Genomic DNA, 21,411 nt, shown 5'->3' on the forward strand with positions numbered 1-21,411 from the left:
TGTCCACACATACATCAAACAGATAACTATGCATCAGTTAGCAGGGCCAGTATTTTCCTCTCCTTTCCCACTGAATAGCAATAGAAGCACGACACAGCCACCCATATTCTTTGAACTGACATCAATGTGGCAATTCAGGCATCAGGTTCCTGATTTTCCTCTGGCACCACCGCATGTAACGGCATATTTCTTAAGGTTTGCCACCTTCTTCCGCATTGTTCCCAGGTCCTGTGGATGCTGTACGCTTTATCCTGGGCGCCGCCTCCTGCCAAATATGCTGCAGTCCTCTGAGGAAGACGCCCTCTTCATACCCACCGCTATCAGCAGCATGGCAGCGACTGTGCCACTCCATCAATAGTTCATAGGCTCTACATTCTGCCTACATGTTTGTTCGATCATCCAGTGGTTTTTGTCAGCCACTTCTTTTGTCCCACACAGCATTTGGGATAGGCAGGCAAAAAGTATTGACCCCACATGCAGCCCTTAAGTAGCTGGATGCCTTTAAATGCCAGCTGCAGCCTTTTAAGAGCCGCTATTATGCCCTCCCTTCACCAGGCTCCCAGGCTGGGAGTTCATTCTGTATGTGAAATGACAGCCAACCCCAGAAAATCTAGTGGGGTCAGCTGTGAACTAATTATGTTGTTGCAAAAAACTACCCTGCACAGTGATACCACTGAAAAATCATGGGTATCAGAAAATGTTCCTTTAAGATTAATTTTAAAAAATTCGTTTATGGGATGTGGGCGTCGCTGGCGAGGCCAGCATTTATTGCCCATCCCTAATTGCCCTTGAGAAGGTGGTGGTGAGCCGCCTTCTTGAACCGCTGCAGTCCGTGTGGTGAAGGTTCTTCCACAGTGTTGTTAGGAAGGGAGTTCCAGGATTTTGACCCAGCGACGATGAAGGAATGGCGATATATTTCCAAGTCGGGATGGTGTGTGACTTGGAGGGGAACGTGCAGATGGTGTTGTTCCCATGTACCTGCTGCTCTTGTCCTTCTAGGTGGTGGAGGTTGCGGGTTTGGGAGGTGCTGTCGAAGAAGCCTTGGCGAGTTGTATTACAAAATATTCCAGTCACCCTTTGTTCCCTATTTCTTCATTATTTTACTTGCACAGCAAATCTTGGTAAGTTCAAAAGCTGGTTTGCAATTAGTTCCTGCCCAAGGGCAGCTTACAGATGTGACACAGGATGGTACAGTCAAATATAAGAGATGTGATAAATCCAAAACATTTCGAACTGTGAATCTCACTGCTCTAATTCAGCTGATAAAATAGTGATCAAAATTCAGGAGACTGGGAATATGTATCACTCTGTGAGATAGTTGTGACAAAAAAGTTGGATTATAGTTTTGCGATCTAGGGGCAAGACTATAATTTCCATTGATTCCGAGTGGCTCAAAGAGTGGTGTGGGAGGAAGGGGTTTTGATTCATGGGGCACTGGCACCAGTACTGGGGAAAGAGGGAGCTGTTCCGTTGGGACGGGCTCCACTTAAACTGGACTGGGACCAGTGTCCTGGCGAATTGAATAACTAGGGCTGTAGATAGGGCTTTAAACTAAAAAGGGGGAGGGAGGGAGTCAGGTGAGGGGAAATTTAGAAATCTAAAGAGAAAAGACAAGGCAATAGAGCAGTGTAGCAATTTGGGTAAAGATAAGTGGAGTGTGACAGGAAGGGACAGAGAGTTTAATGGAAATTGTACATCAATGAATAAGGTCAAAGCAAGGAATAATGGTAAAAGGTTAAAATTAAAGGCTCTTTATCTGAATGCACGAAGCATTCATAACAAGACAGACGAATTAGTGGCACAAATAGAGATAAATGGGTTTGATCTAATAGCTATTAAGCAGACATGGTTGCAAGGTGACCAAGGTTGGGAACTAAATATTCCAGGGTACTGATGTTTCAAAAAGAATGGAAAAGGAGGGGGGATAGCCCTGATAATAAAGGATGACATAAGGACAGTGGTGAGAAAGGATCTTGGCTCGGAAAATGAGGAAGCAGAATCAGTGTGGGTGGAGATAAGAAGTAACAAGGGGCAGAAAACACTGGTGGGAGTGGTTTATAGGCCCCCTAACAGTAGCCATACCATTGGACAGAGTAATAATCAAGAAATAATAGGAGTTTGTAACAAAGGTAATGCAATAATCATGGGGGACTTTAATCTTCATATAGACTGGGCAAATCAAATTGGCAAAGGTAGTCCGGAGGACGAGTTCATGCATTCCATTCAAGACAGTTTCCTAGAACAGTACATCGTGGAACCAACCAGGGAACAGGTTATTTTAGATCTTGCATTGTGTAATGAGACAGGGTTAATTAGTAATCGCACAGTAAAGGATCCTCTGGAGAAGAGTGATCATAATATGATAGAATTTCACATTGAGTTTGAGAGTGACATACTTAAATCCGAAACTAGAGAATTAAACTTAAATAAAGCCAATTACATAGGTATGAGTTGGCTAAGGTAGATTGGTAGATTGGGAAATTAGATTAAAAGGTATGACAGTCGATATTATTTTAAAAATTCAAAATTCTCAATGAGTACACATTCCATTGAGAAATAAAAAGTGATCCATCCGTGGATAACTAAAGAAGTTAAGGATAGTATCAGATTATAAGAAGAGGCTTATAATTTTATGAAGAATAGCAGAAAGCCTGAGGATAGGGAGAGTTTTGGAAACCAGCAAAGGATGACCAAGAAATTGATAAAAAGGGAGAAAATAGAATGAGAGTAAACTAGCAAGAAATATAGAAACAGATTGTAAGAGCTTTTACAAGTATGTAAAAAGGAAGAGTAGCAAAAGTAAATGCTGGTCCCTTAGAGGCTGAGACAGGAGAAATTATAATGCAGACTAAAGAAATTCCAGAGATATTAAACAAATATTTTGTATCTGTCTTCACAGTAGAAGACACAAAAAGCAGACCAAAAATAGTAGGGAACCAAGGGTCTAATGAGAGTGAGGAACTTAGAATAATTAATATCAGTAGAGAAAAAGTACCAGAGAAACTAATGGGACTAAAAGCCGACAAATCCCCTGGACCTGATGGCCTATGTCCTAGGGTTCTAAAAGAGGTGGCTGCAGAGATAGCGGGATGCATTGGTTGTGATCTTCCAAAATTCCCTAGATTCTAAGAACAGTCCCAGTGGATTGGAAGGTAGCAAATGTAACACCGCTGTTCAAGTAAGGAGGGAGAGAGGAAACAGGGAACAACAGGCCAGTTTGCCTGACAACAGTAGTCGGGAAAATGCTGGAATCCATTATTAAGGAAGTGGTAACAGGGCACTTAGAATCATAACATGATTAGGCAGGGTCAACATGATTTTATGAAAGGGAAATCATGTTTAACAAATTTATTATAGTTTTTTGAGGATGTAACTAGCTGGGTAGATAAAGGGGAACCAGTGGATGTAGTATATTTGAAATTCCAAAAGGCATTCGAAAAGATGTCACATAAAAGGTTGTTACGCAAGATAAGGGCCATTTGGTTGGGGGTAATATATTAGCATGGATAGAGGATTGGTTAATGGACAGAAAACAGAGAGTAGAAATAAATGGTTCATTTTCACATTGGCAGGTTGCAACTAGTGGAGTGCTGCAAGGATTAGTGCTTGGGCCTCAGCTATTTACAATCTATATCAATGACTTAGATGAAGGGACCACGTGTAATGTATCCAAGTTTGCTGATGATACAAAGCTAGGTGGGAAAGTAAGCTGTGAGGAGGACACATTGGGCCCAATATTAGGAGGGAGGCGGGTTGCCAACATAACATGCACCTGCATACAGTGCAGGAGGCGCTTCAATGACCTAAATAGGTCAGCCGAAGTGAGTACACTTACTCATTCCCCTACACTCCGTCTGGCACATCAATGCCCCCACCCCACATCTCCTTCTGCACTGCCAACACTACTCTATCACATCACTCCTCACATCCACTGAACCCTCATCCTCACCTTACCTGCACTTCCTCACCTCCCCAGTACTCATCCCACCACTACCACTCAACCCAATCCTCATACAATCTCATGGCTCTGTCTCATACTCACCCTCTCATGCATCTCTTTCACAGTCAGCCTCACCCAACCTGCCACTACCTGTGCTGCAGTCACAGGGCATGCTTCACATATTTGTAGTAGGAAGTGTAAGGCAAACGTGTCATGAGCATGAAGGGGATGCACAAGGGGTTTGAGGGTTTGTCATGGTTTTTACTTATATTTGATTTCTGATCAACTTACGTTATATACTATATTGTCACCACTACTGCCACGTCTTGGCCATTCTTGACCAGCTTGTGCAATAATGCCCTTTCATGAGGTTCTCCATGAACGTCCTTGATACCACCCATTTTGTCACCCTACAGTGGGTGTATGTGTAGTTGCACGACTACTTTGTGCAGTTGCCTGTTGCGCAGCACTGTGTTGTGTAGCTCCACGTGGCGGAGGTGGACGGCATGCCTGGTGAGGCTGGTGATGTTGCTCGTCCTCCAATGGAGTGATGAATGCAGAAATGGAATCCCCCTCCCCCATCCTGACGGTGTGAGTGTGAGGGGGTCCACAAAGCAGGCAAATGTGTTTGGACAGCAGAGTTTAGGGTATGATTTAATAATTTGGAGTGTGGAGACAATGGTATGGCAGGCAAAACTTTGTCTGAGGTGACAGAGTGCCCTGTTGGAATGAATGAGGGTTTACCCTGCACCTGTTAAATGGACCTTTGCAGCTGCCATTGGCTGCTGGCTGCAACACGTCTGTTTAAGCAAGGAGTATTTCCCCCAGCATGGGAAACACGCTCTGGGTAGTCCAAAATCTGAATCCTCCTAAAATCTCCAACTAATGAGGTCTGTAAATGACCTCAAGTACCCAGATAATGATCTTAAGTGGGATCCCGCCGGCTTTGATTGCTGATGGGAGTCCCGCATGCGGGGGCTGCGCGTGCACCGATTCACGTAATTGGGGAACCCGGAAGTGGGGGGTTTGGAGCCGGGCTCTGGACCCGCTCCGGGAATCTCCAATTTTTGGAGCCCCCCCCGCCACGAACGCACCCGCTCGGCCATCCGAAAACTGACCCCAAAGAGGCTGCAAAGGATATAGACAGGTTTAAGTGAGTGGGCAAGAAGGTGGCAGATGGAGTAATAAGAGGGGAAATGTGAGGTTATATAAAAGCAGAATATTTTTTATATGGTGAGAAACTTAAATGTTGGTGTTCAGAGAGATTTGGGTGTCCTCGTACAAGAAACATAGAACATTAGCATGCAGTTACAGCAAGCAATTAGGAAGTCAAATGGCATGTTAGCCTTTATTGTAAGGGGGTTGGAGCACAAGAGTAAGGAAGTCTTGCTACAATTGTACAGGGCTTTGGTGAGACCACACCTGGAGTACTGTGTACAGTTTTGGTCTCCTTATCTAAGTAAGGGTATACTTGTCTTAGAGGGGGTACAACGAAGGGTCACTAGATTGATTCTTGGGTTGAGAGGGTTATCCTATGATGAGAGATTGAGTAGAATGGGCCTATATTCTCTGGAGTTTAGAAGAATCAGAGGTGATCTCATTGAAACATATAAGATTCTGAGGGGGCTTGACAGGGTAGATGCTGAGAGGTTGTTTCCCCTGGCTGGAGAGTCTAGAACTAGGGGACATAGTCGCAGGATAAGGGGTCGGCCATTTAAGGAGATGAGGAAGAATTTCTTCACTCAGAGGTTTGTGAATCTTTGGACTTCTCTACCCAGGAGGGCTGTAGATGCTCAGTCCTTAAGTATAATCAAGGCTAAGATTATACTTACTACTGCCTCTGGCAGCTCGTTCCAGACACTCCCCACCCTTTGAGTGAAAAAATTGCCCCTCTGGACCCTTTTCTATCTCTCCCCTCTCACCTTAAATCTATGTCCCCTCGTTATAGACTCCCCTACCTCCCCTACCTTTGAAAGCTTTTTGTTCCTTGCTGCTGCAGCTGTTTAATTTTAGCAAACCATTATCATTTAACCCTCACTCTTCCTGACAGAACAGAAACGTCATGCAGGTAGCATAGATCTGGCCAGTCCTTTAAGGGTTAATAGAGAAACACATGCTTTTAATCACAAAAATATAAGAAATAGGAGGAGTGGGCCATAAGGCCCCTCAAGCCTGCTCCACCATTCAATAAAATCATGGCTGATCTTCGACCTCAACTCTACTTTCCAGCCCAATCTCCATATCCCTTGATTCCCTTAGAGTCCAGAAATCAGAGGTGAGAGATAGAAAAGGGTCCAGAGGGGCAATTTTTTCACTCAAAGGGTGGGGAGTGTCTGGAACGAGCTGCCAGAGGCAGTAGTAAGTATAATCTTAGCCTTGATTATACTTAAGGACTGAGCATCTACAGCCCTCCTGGGTAGAGAAGTCCAAAGATTCACAAACCTCTGAGTGAAGAAATTCTTCCTCATCTCCTTAAATGGCCGACCCCTTATCCTGCGACTATGTCCCCTAGTTCTAGACTCTCCAGCCAGGGGAAACAACCTCTCAGCATCTACCCTGTCAAGCCCCCTCAGAATCTTATATGTTTCAATGAGATCACCTCTGATTTCTGGACTCTAAGGGAATCAAGGGATATGGAGATTGGGCTGGAAAGTAGAGTTGAGGTCGAAGATCAGCCATGATTTTATTGAATGGTGGAGCAGGCTTGAGGGGCCTTATGGCCCACTCCTCCTATTTCTTATATTTTTGTGATTAAAAGCATGTGTTTCTCTATTAACCCTTAAAGGACTGGCCAGATCTATGCTACCTGCATGACGTTTCTGTTCTGTCAGGAAGAGTGAGGGTTAAATGATAATGGTTTGCTAAAATTAAACAGCTGCAGCAGCAAGGAACAAAAAGCTTTCAAGTATTGGCGAAAAAAAAACAACACACCCACAGGCTTCATAAGCTCACGGACCTGGTACTGCAAGACTTGATGTACCATACAGTCATTTTGATGAAACTATCAAATTCGGCAACAGGTATTCCAACACCTATTCTTATTATTTGCTTCCCACTGCATTAACTTGATTAGGGTGGTCCCCACGGTGCTTTAATCAATCTTACTGTAAGGGCAATTGTACCCCCAATACTACGCTGATGACCTTTCTGCTTTAGAAATGAAACACAACTCTCAGATTAAGATCAACACTTTTTTTGTTTTAAATGTTTTCTGTATTTGATTTAAATTATTTGTGTTAGCATTATCTAAAATTACAGAAACTTCCAGGATATTTCACACTCTGGTGCACAGAGAGGAGCGAGTTAAGACACCATGACGGTTTGGAAATGTAAAAAAATGTTAAATGAGGATCTGATTGTTAATTTTATTTTGCTTTTACACTGCTGACTTGTAGAGATCGACCCCCGTCATTGGGAAATTTAAAGTGTGAAACGCTGTGAATGTGCAACCCTGCACATGTGTATTTCTTATTCCTAAGAATGCTAAGAGAGACATCAGCCTTTCGTATTGAGAAAACAAACATAACGGGACTTGAAACATTTTCTTTGTTACTGACACTATTTTAAACACTGGCGATGTGACCAGCTTAAAAACTCGATGATTGGTTGGGAACTTCCTTGGAACTGCTTCGCTGCCAGAATTTCACCAGAAGTGTATCGAAACCCCGGTTTATGCGTGTGTGCGGACTTTGTGCCACATTTCCGGCAAAATCACTGCAGTGGATTGAGAGCAGCTCTGAGGAAATTCGAGGCCATTATCTTTTTGGTGTAGTAGGTATCATTCTTCAAATACCACGGGCTTTATATCAGCATTCACGGAGTGCTAAATACTACGCTGAGGACTTGTCCTAAACCAGAGGTTTACTCTGATCTGTCCTTTGCCTGGAGGGGTTAGATGCTGATACTGAGTGACGAAAGTGGAAAGTGTTTCATTTCTCAACATTGACATCCTTCATTCCATGAAATAGAATTTTTTTATATTACAATAATCTATAAAAGTGTATTTTAATATGATTTATTCATTCTGAATAAGACATTCTTGTACAAAATGGGATCTGATGGGAAGGAAGATCTGTTTTTTCTATAGATAAAAGGATAGTTGCCTGTTTATTGCCCTCATCTAATCCCCTTAAGTGAAATTTACCTTCATTATTTTGAGGACTGACTTGTACAAAAGAAAATGTGGTGGAGGTTCTTTTTGATTCATTGCTTTGTAGCCCAACAAACAGGACTGTGTCTCTTTAAGTAACTAATTGTCCATTAATTTATATCTATCACAGCTCTGTGACCCGGTCTTCTCTCTATCAGAGTAAGCCTTGGGTAATCATTTTATGTTATTATAAATGCGCTTCTGTTCCTCATAGATTTCCCATTACAGCCTACAATGATTTGGAAAACACGTCATGTATTGAATTGTCAGAAAAACAAAAAAAGGAAATAACAATTATAGCAAATAAGGCCACTTTACACATTACTTAATTGGGCCTTCAAGTAATGGAAGTGTCTGCTTGCTTTAAATGCAGCTTATCATTTGTGAGCAGTTCTGCCATTAGCACCTTCTGGCAGAGAATTGGACTTGAGGCTATGTTACAGTGGGAATTCTATTCAGCAAAATTAAAAGGGGGTTTCATTTACAATGTATGGAAGTAGGATGGCAGTGATTCAATGAAAGGTTACTTGAATCCTTTAACTCTTTCATCCTATTCATAGCTCTGTTTGCATAGAGAAATACAAGTATGTTCTAAGCAAAGATCTTTTTGTTTAGACAGCGGGATGCTAGTAAATGCACAATTTTAAACCCATTAAAATTTCATGCATGGGTAGATGCTACAGCCACAATGTAAGTGAACATGTGTCAGGGATTATGTGACTTTAACCTGTATGTTGTGATTAAAATTGATTTTTTGATATTAGCATAATATTCTGTTTATAGCCACATAAAAATGCTTCTTCAGCTGTGTTACTGTTTGACATTTTGGACAGCTGACTTCAATAATGGATTGAAGTTTTCTCTAAACGAGATATAATCAAGTAAAACTTGGATTTTTTTTGAGTGGCTCATGGATTTGCCTTTTGACTCTTTGAAACACACAGGGACCATTTATTGTGCTCTCTTGACGACTCAGTGAGTAACTAAGTCATACAGACCAGGAAGGTTCTAAAGTCAATCTATGGTCTGTGTTGAGTTAACAGATTTTAGCCAAGTAGCAGTGTTTTGGTTTTAACACCCCTAAAATTAGGGAGGGGACAATTGACCAGGTTTCCTACTTTTGATCACTATCCAGAGACTTCCTGTTGGAAGTGCATATCTGCAACCAATTGAGTGATGAGAGGATTGGGTTTGGGCTCAACTGTTGATATCTACTCTCAAGGATCACACCTGATTAATGACCACAAAGGCAAAGTACCAGAGGGTGATCAATGTCTATAGATCATACCCTATTAACGAGTCAATGTCATTGGGAGAGAAAATCAAAAAAGACCTGATTCATCTTCCCTGGTGCAATTGTAAAGGTGGGTATAATAACTCACTTTGTACCAGTGCAATAAAGAACTATTTGATCACAGCTGTGCAAGTGGTGTAAAGGCCACGATAAATTGGATGCAACTTTAACTAGCTCCATAACTAATGCTATGCTTCTGAGTAAATGCTGGGTTCAAAGACCATAGGAAACATCTTCCAGGGTAGAAGCCAGCTGCCTTGATTTTTTTTTGTGAATTAATTTTTTTTAGTTAATGCTTTTATAGACCAGGCTTTTCCATCCCTTCAGGAACAGGAATCCAATATTCTAAGGGAGGAGGGCTGGGGGGGAACCCAAGGGATGCAGAATATATCTATAGTTAGGGATTTAGCCACACCTTGCACAGCCTGCTCTAAAACATTCAGAAAGCAGATCTAACAGCTCACGTGTAGAAAATACAGAAAAAGCTGCAAAGATCGGTCATTTTAAATGGGAGTGCCCTAGGCACTAGCATTACCTCTGCAACTGAACATGGGTTGGGCACAAAAGCACTTTGCATCGATGTAAGCTGTCTTTTACCAACTACGATGAGAGATGAATAAAGGCCCAATTCAATTCCCTTAAAGTTTCAATGCTGTAAAAGTCATATTTTAACTCAGTGCTCCAAAGTGTACTACTGCACAGCATACATATATATACATATATCACTACACCCTCCCACCATAGCAGCACCATCACTGGTAGGAGGCTGCAATCATAGATTGACATGTTTCTATTATTAATATGGCCACAGAACTTTATAATGGAAATAGAAAAATAAAGACAAAATGTATGACTTCAAAATAGGGCCTGAATTACATCTGTGAGCCTTGGTCTAATCATCTTCAGGTGAACCAGGATTAGAGTATGGAAGACTGTACTTAGTCTTGATTCCATATCTGCAACACAATAGGTAATCGACTTGTGGCACATTACATCATTATCAACTCAAGGATTGTAAAGTCCTTAATCCATTGATATGAATAGATAACATAATAATGCCTTCTATTCTTACTAGTTCAAAGGAGGCATTCCAAAAACTTATATTTTCAAAAAAAAGGGTAGATTCTTCTCTGTCCTATGCCTTCGGAATCAACATTAGGCATTCCCCAGCTTCAAGGAAGTGAAAAATGGGGTGGAGACTTATTAGGATAGGGCACCTGCACTGCTATGAGATTTGTCGGGGCTTTCCCTGCAACCTGTAGTGGGTGCAGACCCAGCGTTATGATGTTATTGAGGCAGAAGGAGGGGGGGGGCATTTCCAGCCTCCTGCCTTATTTTGCATTGTGAACATCTGTTGGGTGCTCCAGAGAAGGGGCACCTGAAATATCCTGGTGTTGAAGCTTCTGTCTGAAACCCCTCATGGACCAAAGGGTTTTGGGGAAAGCCTGGAGATTAAAGAAGACTGCAGACAAGGTACTGCCCCTCCCCTGGACAATCTTTAGGTTCCGATGTCAGCAGCTGTGCTTTCATTCCCTGCTGGCGTTCTAATCTCACGGCCCAGCCAGAGGGAGAAAAACAGGACAGGTCCTTCTTCCAGAGGTGGTGCTGTAACTTATCTTATTGCAGCAAGCAGTGTAAAAAAACATATGATTTTCTCGGAGTAACCATGAGCGAGATTCGCTAGTATACTGAATAGGACATTTGCATATATTTCTTAGCAGGATTTTGAAAAGGTGCACTGGAGTTTGGAGAAATGCTTGGAAGAAACTAACGTGAAAAAGTTCAGGGGAAACAAGGATGCTATTTCCTACTTAGATTGAAGGAGTTGTATTTTTTTCTTCCAATTTTCTTCCTTCCTGCAAAAGCCGGACCTGGTTCATAGCTACTGGCAGCCTTGCTGTACCTTACCTAGGTGACTATTCTTCAGGTGTGAGCTTAGACAGTGAAGCCTAAATTTTCCCAACAGGCTGGGCATTGTGCCAGACCCTCACCCACTTTACCACTGACCCAATAATCAGCTGTCGCCACTGGCAGATGATGGAAGTACCTGTTCTAAAATAGACAGATTAATATGAATGAGATGGTAATAACATGGTGACATCAAGGGCATAATTTTTACATGGAGCCGGGAAGAGAGCTGGGGCGGAGGATTACGCGAAACACGGAAGTCAAGTGAGCGCGTCAGAATCTGCGATCACAACTTAATTGAAGCCAAAAATGTTTTCTTCTGGGTTTCGCGTCTCCAAGCTGCGCAGCGGGTGTAATGCGCACCCACATGGCGCGATCTGAAGTCCACTATTTAAAGGACCAGTGCAAAAATGGATTTTGGAGGAGAAAGGACGAAATGAAGCAATGGATTCAAAGAGAGCAAGGCCAGCACCCAGATTCACAGATGGTTCCTTTGAAGTACTGCTGGGTGCAGTGAGGACCAGGAGGAAAATAATTTACCACAGCAACGGGAGAAAGAAACCTAGTTCTGCTACCAAGAAGGCGTGGCTGAGGAAGTGAGCAACAGGAGCATGGTGCCCAAGTCTTAGCTGCAGTGTATGACGTGGATTAATGATCCAACCAGGTCAGGAAAAGTGAGTACAGTTGCTGATTCACCTACATCCTATGGTACACATTACCCGCCTCTTGCTCTGTCTTGCCAAGCGTACTCCATCACATCACTCACTTAAGTTTCAGCAGTGCACTTCCTCACCTCCCCACGTATCCATCCACCACTGTCACTCACACCAATCATAGTAGGTACAGCACAGGAGGAGGCCATTTGGCCTTTTGCAATGTGATGGCATTGCCATCCTTATCCAATGCACTACATTGATCAGGTGAATACTTGACTTTCAGTCACTCACAAGTTTGTTCTTTCGCCCCTTGTAGGAGAAGAGAGCGCAAAACACAAGGGAGAGATAGAGAGATGACTGTAGGTGGCCCTCCAAAAATAGTCCCGCTCACAGATGCAGAGGAGGACACCATGGAGATTAGTGGCACGTCTGAATCCCTCTCAATCTAAGGAGAGACTGGGAACTCACAGATGCCTAGTGATAGAATTTAAACATCTTTCACACACACAATGACTTTATTTCATCAATGTCTGGTTGTACTATGAGAAGACTGAGTATGGTGATTGCCAAGATTGTTACTTTGACACGACTAAATCATATCGCATTATTTTGTCTTCCAGGACCTCCACACATACAAGACCAATCATCGGCGATTAATGCTAACGATTCCTCAGAGGAGCTCATCCCTTCTGAGAGTCACAGGACATACAGCCATGCACCAGTGCAAATACTAGCACTTCGATGGGTCCTGTTAGCCAGTTAGTTGAGTTGTCACTGGTGATTCATAACTCACAAGTGAGCACAAGCAGACACTGGTGGCAGGGGCAGCTGTGGAGAGTCCGCGTCAGAGGGCGCACTCCTCTCCAAGCTCTGCTCAGCTGGACACAGATGCTGATCCCAGGGGCCTTTGTTGAGAATGATTGAGGTACAGCTGCAACTTTGCGTGGTACTGGCAAACATGCCACGCACACTCTCCATAATAGCGGAGAGGATGGAGGAGTCTAACTCCAACACTAGTGGATTGTTGTCCCAGGTAATTGCAAGATTGTCTGCCGTGGAGAGAGTGGCCGCCTCCATGGAGCTTCAAGCACTGCTCTCAAATGAGTCAATGCAGGCCATGACCAGGGCCGGGCAGGAGATGTCTACTGCCTCGAACAGAATGACAGATATCTTATCCGTGGCCTTACAACGTGTCACAGATGTGCACCAAGCTGCTGTCCAGGAGTGACGTGCTGCTGGCCCAGGAGAGGGATAATGGCGAAAGGGGACATGGAAGTAGGAACTCCCCTCAAAGTGCTCCCACATCTCACCCATTGGCCCCTCCTCAAAAAGTACCCGCAATGCTGCCTCCTCCCCCCAAAGGCCGGCTCTGCCCTTGCACAGGTGCAGCTGGAGCAGTCTTTGGTGGAGCCCTCACCGGCTCCAAAACCCAGAGGTCGTAGGCCAAAAGTATCTCACCAGTCAGGGCAGGGATCTGAGCAGCTTGCGTCTACCTCTGCTGAAGCCACAGGGGATGCACCACATAGAAGCGATAAGAAACGTAAATTCAAGCAATTGTAGTTCACCAAGGGTATGCACATGGGTGTTCGAAGAAATGGTATGTTATGAATTTTCCTTTTTTTAATGTTGGCACATAAAATGTATTGATTAGCAACACTTCCACATCTTGGCCATTATTGGGTCCCAAGTGGGAACTCATCCTTTCATTTGCTTCATGATGAATGTCAATACATGATGGGACCCATTGGGCAGATGTGCAATGGATGTATGCGTGGTTGAAGGAATGTTTTGTGCAAAAGGTCGGGGGGTGGGGGGTTTGAGGTGGTGGAGGTGGGAGCTGGCCTGAGTATTTCAATGTCTTTTTTTTTTCCCACTCTGACCAAGAGAACCTGTGAGAGATGAGGGCATCCCAGGCAGCAATGTGCGCGGCTGGTCTGGCGATGGGTGCCTCATCTATATGTTCCTCCTCCTTCTCCTTTTTCAATGTTGTCGCCAACAGAGAATGATTGATGAGTGCCTTCATCCTCCTCCACTTCTAAACTTCTCTGCTATATTGTGCAGGACGCAGTACACCACGATAATTCTGGACACCCTTGCTGGTAAGCACTGAAGGGCGCCTCCAGTCCTATCCAGGCACCTGAAACGCATCTTCAATATGCCGATGGCTTTTCAATGACACACCTGTGATCTTGTGGCTCTGCTGGTATTGCTCTTGCGCCTCATTGGTGGGGTTCTTCATAGGTGTGATGAGCTAAGTTCGGAGGGGGTATCCCTTGTCTCCAAGGAGCCAGCCCTTAAGTCTGTCTCTTTTTTTATTCGTTCATGGGATGTGGGTGTCACTGGCGAGGCCGGCATTTATTGCCCTTGAGAAGGTGGTGGTGAGCCGCTTTCTTGAACCGCTGCAGTCTGTGTGGTGAAGGTTCTCCCACAGTGCTGTTAGGAAGGGAGTTCCAGGATTTTGACCCAGCAACGATGAAGGAACGGCGATATATTTCCAAGTCGGGATGGTGTGTGACTTGGAGGGGAACGTGCAGATGGTGTTGTTCCCATGTACCTGCTGCTCTTGTCCTTCTAGGTGGTGGAGGTTGCGGGTTTGGGAGGTGCTGTCGAAGAAGCCTTGGCGAGTTGTATTACAAAATATTCCAGTCACCCTTTGTTCCCTATTTCTTCATTATTTTACTTGCACAGCAAATCTTGGTAAGTTCAAAAGCTGGTTTGCAATTAGTTCCTGCCCAAGGGCAGCTTACAGATGTGACACAGGATGGTACAGTCAAATATAAGAGATGTGATAAATCCAAAACATTTCGAACTGTGAATCTCACTGCTCTAATTCAGCTGATAAAATAGTGATCAAAATTCAGGAGACTGGGAATATGTATCACTCTGTGAGATAGTTGTGACAAAAAAGTTGGATTATAGTTTTGCGATCTAGGGGCAAGACTATAATTTCCATTGATTCCGAGTGGCTCAAAGAGTGGTGTGGGAGGAAGGGGTTTTGATTCATGGGGCACTGGCACCAGTACTGGGGAAAGAGGGAGCTGTTCCGTTGGGACGGGCAGGTGGTGTTGTTCCCATGTGCCTGCTGCCCTTGTCCTTCTAGGTGGTAGAGGTCGCAGGTTTGGGAGGTGCTGTCGAAGAAGCCTTGGTGAGTTGCTGCAGTGCATCCTGTGGATGGTACACACTGCAGCTACTGTGTGCTGGTGGTGAAGGGAGTGAATGTTTAGGGTGGTGGATGGGGTGCCAATCAAGCGGGCTGCTTTGCCTTGGATGGTGTCGAGCTTCTTGAGTGTTGTTGGAGCTGCACTCATCCAGGCAAGTGTAGAGTATTCCATCACACTCTTGACTTCTGCCTTGTAGATGGTGGAAAGGCTTTGGGGAGTCAGGAGGTGAGTCATTCGCCACAGAATACCCAGCCTCTGACCTGCTCTTGTAGCCACAGTATTTATATGGCTGGTCCAGTTAAGTTTCTGGTCAATGGTGACCCCCAGGATGTTGATGGTGGGGGATTTGGCAATGGTAATGCCGTTGAATGTCAAGGGGAGGTGATTAGACTCTCTTGTTGGAGATGGTCATTGCCTGGCACTTGTCTGGCGCGAATGTTACTTGCCACTTATGAGCCCAAGCCTGGATGTTGTCCAGGTCTTGCTGCATGCAGGCTCGGGCTGCTTCATTATTTGAGGGGTTGCGAATGGAACTGAACACTGTGCAATCATCAGCGAACATCCCCATTTCTGACCTTATGATGGAGGGAAGGTCATTGATGAAGCAGCTGAAGATGGTTGGGCCTGGGACACTGCCCTGAGGAACTCCTGCTGCAATGCCCTGGGGCCGAGATGATTGGCCTCCAACAACCACTACTATCTTCCTTTGTGCTAGGTATGACTCCAGCCACTGGAGAGTTTTCCCCCTGATTCCCATTGACTTCAATTTTATGAGGGCTCTTTGTTGCCACACTCGGTCAAATGTTGCCTTGATGTCAAGGGCAGTCACTCTCTGGAATTCAGCTCTTTTGTCCATGTTTGGACCAAGGCTGTAATGAGGTCTGGAGCTGAGTGGTCCTGGCGGAACCCAAACTGAGCATCGGTGAGCAAGTTATTGGTGAGTAAGTGCCGCTTGATAGCACTGTCGACGACACCTTCCATCACTTTGCTGATGATTGAGAGTAGACTGATGGGATGTTAATTGGCCGGATTGGATTTGTCCTGCTTTTTGTGGACAGGACATAACTGGGCAATTTTCCACATTGTCGGGTAGATGCCAGTGTTGTAGCTGTACTGGAACAGCTTGGCTAGAGGCGCAGCTAGTTCTGGAGCACAAGTCTTCAGCACAACAGCCGGGATGTTGTCGGGGCCCATAGCCTTTGCTGTATCCAGTGCACTCAGCCGTTTTTTGATATCACGTGGAGTGAATCGAATTGGCTGAAGACTGGCTTCTGTGATGGTGGGGATATCGGGAGGAGGCTGAGATGGATCATCCACTCGACACTTCTGGCTGAAGATGGTTGCAAACGCTTCAGCCTTCTCTTTTGCACTCACGTTTGGAAGAGGTCTGGGATGTTGGGCTGGCGCAGTATAAACGCATCATGACAGCTGCCAGGGAATCTGACGCACATGTGCATAAATCTCTTCCTGTGGTCACACACCAACTGTGCATTGATGGAGTGAAATCCCTTTTGGTTGATGAAAACTCCTGGCCCATGTGCTGGTCCTTGGATTGCCACGTGTGTGCAATTGATTGCACCCTGCACCTGAGGGAAGCCAACAAGGCGAAATCCACTGCCGGCTCATTCTGGCTATTGCTCCGGGGGAAGTTCACATAAGCAGATGCCCTGGCAAACAACCCATCCATCACCTGCCTTTTACACTTCTGTGCAGACAACTGACATACCCTGGAGATGTCTCCGGTGGCACACTGGAAGGAGCCAGAGGCAAAGAAATTGAGGGCAGTGGTGACTTTTACTGCTACAGGCAATGCATGACCACCAGATCCAGCTGTTCTTCAAGGAGGCTGCAAATGTCTGCCACCACATGCTGGCTCAATCTGAGCCTACATAAGCACTGCTCTTCAGAGAGGTCCAGGAAGCTCAGCCTCTGTCTGTAGACCCTCTCACGTGGGTAGTGCCTTCTGTGACCTTGGCCCCTCTGTTGCTCCCCTCTCTGCTGTTCTCCACTCAGCTCTTCTCTCTGCTGTTCTCCAGATCTATGTTCTACACCTCTCTCTTGTGCATCTGCAGATCCCTACACAGCACGATGTCGTTACTGTGGTTGGCCATTTTCTCCCTCCTCAGAGGTCCTCTCGAATACATCCATTGCATCCCTCATCCTGATCTTATCAGTTTGCAAGGCTCCAAAGTTTTGCAAAAGCTGTCTCAACATAAGAACTCTTTGCCAAACATTTGCTAAAGGGAACTAAGACACCAGCTGCAACAACTGAGCTTTTATTCAGATTGGGCAATCACAAGTTTAAATACCCACATGAACTACGGCTCAATCTCTCCTCCGTTTCACTGGCGGGAAACCCGTGCTGGAGACGTTAAATTTGAAGTTGAGTTACAATCAATTTAAAAAAAAACCTACTTGACGCCTCTTAACAACGTTAATTGCCCTGCTGATGACCCGCCTGCCGGCACTAATTGGGGACGCGACCTCTGCGAGTGTGTTCTGCGCACACATCCAAACGTGCCCACGTTAAACCCGGAAGTGGGCGCGATGGAGCCAGGTTGTGGTCGCGGTGCTAAACGCTGTGATTTTCACCTCCCACCCTCCCCGAATCCATCCGTTCTTGGGGGGTTAAAATTCTCACCTGTCATTACTGCCTCATTTACGCTCGGCGCCAATCGTGTACATAAACATTGGACATCCAGGGTTTCGAGATGCTGGGGAAATGGTGGAAGTAAAGTTAAAGAGTCAAGTACAGATATTTTGAAACTTTGCAGAGTTCTTTTTTCTCCAAAAAATTTTGAGAATTACATTTTTTTTTTGCTGCCGCCAACTACATCACCTTTTGTTCTGGGGCTGCCTTTCAACCTTTCCCTTCGGACAAGGCACAGAATGGGTTTTCCATTGGTCATCCTGCTCGACCTGTACTCCCTCAAAAAAGGAACAAACTTTTTCACACCTCAGGATATTCCAAAGCTCTTAATAGCCAATGGATTACTTTTGAAATGTTGTTCTGGACACAACAAGGTGCCACAAACAGCATTTGACTGACCGGCTAATCAGTTTTTGTTTGCATAGTGGTGTTTGGACCTCTCCTGCCCTGGGCATCCCTCCACCTCCATCTGCCAGTGGCAGATGGGCTGAAATAGAGGTGTAGGTGGGCGATGTTATGGAGGTGGAAGTAGGCAGTCTTTATGATACAGAGGACATGGAGTTGGAAACTCAGTTCCGTGTCGAACAGTCTGGTTTGTGCTGGGGACCAAAGACAATGACTTTGGTCTTCCCAGGGTTTAGCTGTAGGAAATTATAGCTCCTCCAAGACTGGATATCAGACAAGCTGCCTGATAGCACAGAGGCAATGGAAGGAGGGGGGTGGGGTCAAGTGAGAAAAGGTATTGCTGTGAGTCTTTCCAAAAATATTATTACATCGATGAGGTGCAACACAACATCATCGACTGGCATTTATATCCTTTAATGAAGGAAAATGTCACAGGGCATTTTACAAAAATACAATCAGACAAAAAGTGACCCCCAGCCAAAATAGGAGCTATTAGGAGAAGTGTCTAAAATCTTGGTTAAAGAGGTAGGTTTTAAGGAGGGCCTTAAAGGAGGAGAGATAGGTGGAAAGGCGGAGAGGTTCAGGGAGGCAATTCCAGAGCTTGGGGCCGACATGGCTGCCAATGGCGGGGCGAAGGGAGTGGGGGATGCGTAAAAGGCCAGAGTTGGAGGAACTCCGAGTTCTCGCAGGTTTGTAGGGCTGGAGGACGTTTCAGAGGTGGGTGGGGCAAAGCCATGGAGGGAGATGAACACGAGGATTAATATTTTAAATTCGAGGCATTGGTGGTCCGGGAGCCAATGTATGTCAGCAAGCGTGGGGTGATAGGTGAGTGGGACTTGGTGTGGGTTAGGATGCATGTTGCAGCGTTTCGAATGAGCTCAAGTTTATGGAGCGTGCAAGATGGGAGGCTGGGCAGGAGAACATTGGAATAGTCGAGTCTGGAGGTACCAAAATCACGGATGAGGGTTTCAGCAGCAAATGGGCTGAGGCTGGGGTGGAGACAAGCAATGTTACTGATGTGGAACTCGGTAGGCTTGTGATGGAGTGGATATAGGGTCGGAAACTCAGTTCAGGGTTAAATAGGTCACCAAGGTTGCAAACAGTCTGGTTCAGCCTGAGACAGTAGCCATGGAGGGGGCTGGAATTGGTAGCGAGAGAAAGGAGTTTGTGGCCAAAGGCTTTGGTCTTCCCAATTTTTATTTGGAGAAAATTGGGGCTCATCAGGGACTGGATGTTAGACAAACAGGCTAACAACACAGAGGGGTCGAGAGAGGTGGTGGTGAGGTAGAGCTGGATGTCATCAGCATACACGTGGTTTTGGATAATGTCATCAAGAGGCAGCATGTAGATGAGAAAAATGAGGAGGCCAAGGATGGATCTTGGCGGGACTCCAAAAGTAACGGTGCTGGGGCAGGAAGAGAAGCCATTGCAGGAGATTCTCTGGCTATGACTGGACAGGTAAGAGTAGAACCAGGTGAGGGCAGTCCAACAACAGTTTATCTTGTAGATTGTTTCAAACTAGGCATAAAGTTGACTAGCTATTTGTGTGCAAAGGGTTATTAACAGAGTCACATGTCTCTTTACATTCACTCACAAAGTTAGAATCCCCTATTGTACAACTTTAATGTAAATGCCATCACTGAGAACAGGTGACATCTATTTTCATATTATCCTTGTGGATCTAAAGTAGCAATAAATTTAAACCAGAATATGTATAATGTAATCCCAGCTCATATAGAACTTCCCTCAATTCCTGGTGACATTTTCAGTATTCTTGCCTATCTCAGTTATATTTTGGTTCAATATCATAACAGTAACTTGCAGAACCAAAACCGATGCGAGGATAGGACTTTAAAGAAAGGAGGCTATTACTTGTTTAAAAAGTGCTGGGCAGTGTCAGTGCCTCAGATACTACACTAAGTTAAGCAGAAAATGCACTTTCCGCCCTATGAAATGACATGTTGAAGTTATTAAGCAGCAAGTAACTGCAAAGCCTCTAAGAAATAAAAATTGCCAGGGTGCCATTTGTTTCTCATGCCACAGTGCAGGCCCCATAGGTATTTTCCCTTCGTTTTCATTTCAGACAGCTGTGGTCAATTTCACAGCCAATACAGACGCAGAATGGCCAAATGAAAAATGTGGAATTGATTTGCCTGAGTGCAATCCTATTTCTTTTACACTTCTTTCATCATAGTTCCTATCATCCCTGCATTTTTCAGGATTATTATCTGTGGATAGCCTGTACTGTGCTGATAATAGAAGCTATCAGGCCTGTGAATCCTTACCTTATTGTTTTCATCAATCACATGCATTTCTACCATTGCTGACTCATAAGTTATTCCTTTTGTATTTAGTTCCATTAGATTTAAACTGGGCAATATCCACCAGCTCCATGTTGCCTTGCCAATGGTATTTCAGAGCTTGATTTATGTGATGCAGATTGGATATTGCTATCGAACAAAGCCTGAAGAAAATAGAAGCAAAGTAAAACCATCTCTTTGGTTATTCATTGCAAAAATCCCATTTAAATAGTAATATTTCATTATAATAAAAACAGAAAGTGCTCGAAATACAGCAGATTGAACAGAATTTCAAAGAGAAAGCTAGATTAAAGTTTAGTCAGTCCTACAAATTCCTTCTATTCCACCAGAACAATGTCACTACACCCATGTAACACTTCCATTCCCCACTTTGGTCATCCTTGTGTGCTCTGTAAGGGTATGTACACACTACAACTGGGGCATCAGTGTTAGTGCAATGTAAAACTGTCTAACATTACAGTTATCGTGTCAATGTAACCTGAATCAGAGTCAAAGCCTAAACTGACACTAGAGTAAAGCAGAATGCAGCTCTCTGGAGGAGTGAGTCTCACTCTGCTTCACTCAGTTTGGGCCTTCACACCTGATTTACACTGGAGTAATTTTGACTTTGGGTGATAGTGTAAAATGGGTGATATCAATTCAGCTGCCTGTTATAAATCTCTCCCAATTTTCATTTTGAATGAAGTCAATGGAAATTAAAAATGGGAGAGATGTATAACGAACAGCTAATCCAATATTCCCCATGTTACACTGTCAAAATTACCCCCTATAAGTTTAGCATGGTACAAAGCCGAAGCCGAAGCCAAAGCCTTTGCATCAATGTTGAAGTTCTAGTGTAAATACACCATGGATGAAATTGCCAATTTTGTACCTGTATGAGATACTTAGTTTGAGACCCATCTCCCATTAGGAGCTGGGTTGATTCG

At 44.5% G+C, this 21,411-nt stretch overlaps 1 protein-coding gene and 1 long non-coding RNA gene across 3 annotated transcripts in view; one reads left to right on the top strand and one right to left on the bottom strand.

Moving 5' to 3' along the window:
* Window positions 1-21,411, bottom strand: part of LOC137334240 (uncharacterized) — a 76,742-nt gene that overhangs the window by 21,495 nt on the left and 33,836 nt on the right. The window contains exons 2-3 of the long non-coding RNA XR_010966111.1: window positions 20,450-20,628; window positions 17,751-17,823 (exon numbers count right to left, since the gene is read on the bottom strand). This is a non-coding gene — a long non-coding RNA (uncharacterized lncRNA). The remainder of the gene's footprint in view (window positions 1-17,750; window positions 17,824-20,449; window positions 20,629-21,411) is intronic.
* Window positions 6,883-21,411, top strand: part of kbtbd8 (kelch repeat and BTB (POZ) domain containing 8) — a 78,141-nt gene continuing 63,612 nt past the window's right edge. For both annotated transcript variants that reach the window (XR_010966110.1, XM_067998872.1), the window contains exon 1: window positions 6,883-6,960. Coding sequence is in view for 1 of the 2 variants with exons in the window: in XM_067998872.1 (XP_067854973.1) it covers window positions 6,915-6,960 (46 nt within the window). In the remaining variant the exon portion in view is untranslated. The remainder of the gene's footprint in view (window positions 6,961-21,411) is intronic.

Source organism: Heptranchias perlo, chromosome 17 (genome assembly GCF_035084215.1).
Source record: "Heptranchias perlo isolate sHepPer1 chromosome 17, sHepPer1.hap1, whole genome shotgun sequence".
Classification (NCBI taxonomy): Eukaryota; Metazoa; Chordata; class Chondrichthyes; order Hexanchiformes; family Hexanchidae; genus Heptranchias; species Heptranchias perlo.